At 37.5% G+C, this 4,050-nt stretch overlaps 1 protein-coding gene across 1 annotated transcript; it reads left to right on the top strand.

The window, feature by feature from the left end:
• Positions 1 to 279: 279 nt before the first annotated feature.
• LOC109110008 (acidic mammalian chitinase-like) lies at positions 280 to 3,826 on the top strand. The gene is made up of 12 exons (XM_042734189.1): positions 280 to 365; positions 453 to 494; positions 584 to 610; positions 745 to 949; positions 1,089 to 1,145; positions 1,229 to 1,394; positions 1,622 to 1,746; positions 1,839 to 1,962; positions 2,057 to 2,239; positions 2,325 to 2,441; positions 2,532 to 2,664; positions 3,043 to 3,826. The coding sequence occupies exons 2-12, from the start codon at positions 470 to 472 to the stop codon at positions 3,294 to 3,296; spliced, it is 1,416 nt and encodes a 471-aa protein (XP_042590123.1). The 5' UTR covers positions 280 to 365; positions 453 to 469; the 3' UTR covers positions 3,297 to 3,826.
• The last annotated feature ends 224 nt before the right edge of the window (positions 3,827 to 4,050 follow it).

Genomic DNA, 4,050 nt, shown 5'->3' with positions numbered 1-4,050 from the left:
GTTTTTCAAATGTAAATGCATAACTGATGTCAGCTGAATTTTTTTTTAATATGTAGATGTTAATAGATCCCTTGCTAATTTCATATCAGTGTAACAAACATATTGGCACGTTGCACAGATTTTATTGCAGCAGGCCTAATTTTTCATCTTATCTATGATTTTAGCTCCACGCAATTTGTGCTGAAAAGGCCAAAGGTATTTTATTTGCACGTTATTGTCAATTAAGTCCATAGTTTACAAGAGATACCATATCTAACAGCATCTTAATAAATCATCCCAGAGTCCTTAGACAACACCCAGTTAGTATAAAAACCCAAAGGGTCCTGAAGCTCCTCTGTACATTTGTCTTGCTTGACGTACCCTAGGTATGTGCGATCATAATACATCTGAAAATCTTTAATTCTGCTATTAGTGTATATGTAATTAATAAAACTCTTCTTTTATACTTGCAGAGAAATTAAAAATAAACATGGGGAAGCTCACGCTCATTGCAGGTAATGTGTTGAAATAATAAGTGAAATACTAATGTGTTTTATTCATTCTTTTATATTTGTCATTTACATGATATCATTGTGTATTCTAGGTCTGGGCTTGGTGCTCTGCCATGTTGGTGAGTAATTGAGTATCAACTGCATAATCTAATCATATCACATTCATTGTAATGAATTATTATTAACTGATATGTTCAAATTAGATAGATCTCAAATGTCTTGTCTAAGAGCTTCTTTGTGTATCCATATCCAGCCTTCTCCATGGAAATGGGCTGCTACTTCACCAACTGGTCCCAGTACAGACCTGGAATTGGAAAGTATACTCCTGCAAATGTTGACCCTTTCCTTTGTACACACCTTTTGTATGCTTTTGCAATGATCAACCATGCCAATGAGCTTGTCACCTATGAGTGGAACGATGAGACTCTCTACAAGGCCTTCAATGAACTCAAGAACACGTATGTATTAGTTACTACATAAAGTTTAACCCTTCAGATGCTCAGTTTCTCAAATCATGTATGATTTTTTTGTCAGGCTGTGAGGTAGTTTATTAAATTAATATCACAAAATCCTAAAATATCTCCATTATACTCACAGAAATCCCAGTCTTAAAACTCTCTTGGCTGTCGGTGGATGGAACTTTGGTTCAACACAGTACGTATTCTGAAAAAAAAAAATGAAGTTTAGTTTTATGTCGTCAAAAGAAATGCAAAAACATCTAAGACTGTCCATCTCAGGTTCTCCATCATGGTGTCCAATGCTGCAAACCGTCAGAAGTTCATTCAGTCCTCCATCAAGTTCCTGAGAACTTATGGATTTGACGGTATGGACCTGGACTGGGAATATCCGGGATCAAGAGGAAGTCCACCTGAAGACAAACAAAGATTCACACTGCTGTTGAAGGTGAGTCTGATTATAATACAGTGTCTTTTTAAGCAAATATAGCGGAGCGCATTCCTTATCTATATGACAAGTCTTTTATCCTTGATTTATATAGCGCTTTATACAATAGTTTTTAGATTTTGATTCAGTTCAGCGATAGGCAGCTCAACTGAAGACGGTATATTTGTTTTTCAGCTAAAGTCATTTCACTGTTTATTATATTATCTATATTATGATTTTCCTTGTAGGAAATTATTGAGGCCTATGAGGCTGAGGGCAAAGCTACTGGCAGAGCCAGACTGATGCTGACTGCTGCTGTATCAGCTGGCAAAGGGACAATTGATGATGGATACGAGATTGCAGAGGTTGCCAAGTAAGTATGACGATACTGAATCATAGCAGAGCAATGAGGTGAAAATAAGCCACCAAGACCTCTCTTGATTTGTGTTATTATTTTTTTCCCAGGTACTTGGACTTCATCAATGTGATGACTTATGACTTCCATGGAACTTGGGAAAGATTCACAGGACACAACAGCCCCCTGTACCAAGGCTCAAAGGATGAAGGAGACCTGATCTACTTTAATACTGTGAGAACTGATATACTCTAACATAATTTACCACAAAATTTTCAAACCTCCCGAAGGAATCCATTTTAAAATGACAGCTCTCCTCCTCATTCAGGACTACGCCATGCGCTATTGGAGGGACAATGGAACCCCTGTGGAGAAACTCAGAATGGGTTTCGCAACATACGGTCGCACTTTCCGTCTGACATCTGCTGATACTGCTGTTGGAGCCCCAGCTAGTGGACCTGCTTCAGCTGGAAGCTACACTCGCGAGGCTGGATTCTGGTCTTACTATGAGGTGGGAGCTTTGAAAAGTCATTTTGTCCAAAATGGAAAGTAAAATGAATGGAATACTTAAAATAATACTGTCAATATCTGTATAGATCTGTGGATTCCTGGAGGGAACAACACTCCAGTGGATTGAGGACCAGAAGGTGCCCTATGCCACAAAGAACGGCGAATGGGTTGGATTTGACACCAAGGAGAGCTTTGAAACTAAGGTACTTTTGAGATTTGAGTATTGATTTACTGGAGTTGGGTTGAAATGTCAGTATTTGTCAGCAACTGACTATTTTCCTTTCAATTTATAGGTCCATTATCTGAAAGACAAGAAGTTTGGTGGAGCCTTCGTCTGGGCTCTTGATCTGGATGACTTTGCTGGACAGTTCTGTAGTCAGGGAAACCATCCTCTGATGGGTCATCTGCGCAATCTTCTGGATATCGGTAAGTCTTTGCTAATTACTATGTGGCGCTGTTCACCTTAAGCTCCTCAGGTAGTTTGTGGTAAAATTCAAAATAGCAGACAAGTAGGCCTATTATGGCTGACTTTGGTAAAATTGTCAAGGAATCTTTATAGACCAGGCTTAATGTTTGGAAAGTTATAAGCATTTTTTATGCTTTTTTGGACCAGTAAGTGGAAGTACAGACAAACTAGCACCTATCAAATTTGGTTACAATAACAGCGTTAAATATTATAATCAAAAGAAAAGCTAAAAAGCTCCCAAGCTAATGCTAACATGCCTGTATTTTTATCAGAATTGCCTCCAAACACCACCTTCAAACCCACCCTAAAACTAATGCTCATTAAAATGCTTTTTCCAGTAGTACCTCCGAGGCCTTCAACCACCACCCCCAAACCTGGCCAAACCACAACACCCACCACAACTACCACCACCACCACCACCCATGCTCCAGGACCAGGATTCTGTAATGGAAAGCCAGATGGACTCTATCCTCACCCTGAAGACCCCAACAAATACTATAACTGTGCAGGAGGCCACACTTACATAGATAACTGCGGTCCAGGCACTGTGTTTGATGACAGCTGTAAGTGCTGTGTCTGGCCCAAACACTAAGGGATCACTAATGTAAAAACAGTGAAACAGGACACTGCAGATTTGCATAAGCACACAAGAAGAATCAGATCTAAACATCTTTGACTACAACTATTTCACATAAAGGAAATTATTGTGGACTGAACATAATTAATGTGCTTTGGGTTTCCATTTGAATGTATTTTGAAAGTGTATAATGCATGTTTTTTTAAACTCCCCTGTAAATCTATTCATGTGATTGCTGTTAGTACAACTGCTGTACAATGCATCATTTACAAAAAATAAAAAAATAAATAAAACAAAAAGTGTACGCAACTTTACAAGATTTTTAATAACTCATGCTCATGTTAATAAACAACATGCAGCCATCATTCAAATTATTGTGGTTACATTTGATTACATCATCTTGCATTTGAAACAGACTGCATGGTGGGATCAAAAAAAACATATCAGTCGATTAGTGTTCTGTGATATGCTAGATGTTTTATCATCACTTTCATTACGTAATGGACAAACATAAATAGTTTATTAATAAACAAAACCAAACAATACATTTCAAGCAAAACTGCAATTTTTGCAAGAAATATTTAGTCATTATAATTGACTCACTGCATGCAGATTTTCATATTAGAGAATTAAAATGACAAATCTTGGTTAATTTATGACTGTTCATAACACTAATTATCTCTAAGTTTACCTTTCTGTTGAATATTTGTATTTATAACCTACTGGCAGGTATTTTTGGTAACATTTTGGTAACATTGATAATGCATGA

This window comes from Cyprinus carpio, chromosome B11 (assembly GCF_018340385.1).
Source record: "Cyprinus carpio isolate SPL01 chromosome B11, ASM1834038v1, whole genome shotgun sequence".
In the NCBI taxonomy this organism is placed as follows: Eukaryota; Metazoa; Chordata; class Actinopteri; order Cypriniformes; family Cyprinidae; genus Cyprinus; species Cyprinus carpio.
This window is presented reverse-complemented; position numbering and strand designations above follow the sequence as displayed.

Excerpts from the sequence above, each read along its gene's own strand:
- LOC109110008 (XM_042734189.1), top strand. The coding sequence starts at position 470 with ATGGGGAAGCTCACGCTCATTGCAG. Across the intron at positions 611-744 it reads CTTGGTGCTCTGCCATGTTG|CCTTCTCCATGGAAATGGGC; the intron begins GTGAGTAATTGA and ends ATCCATATCCAG. Across the intron at positions 950-1,088 it reads TTCAATGAACTCAAGAACAC|AAATCCCAGTCTTAAAACTC; the intron begins GTATGTATTAGT and ends TTATACTCACAG.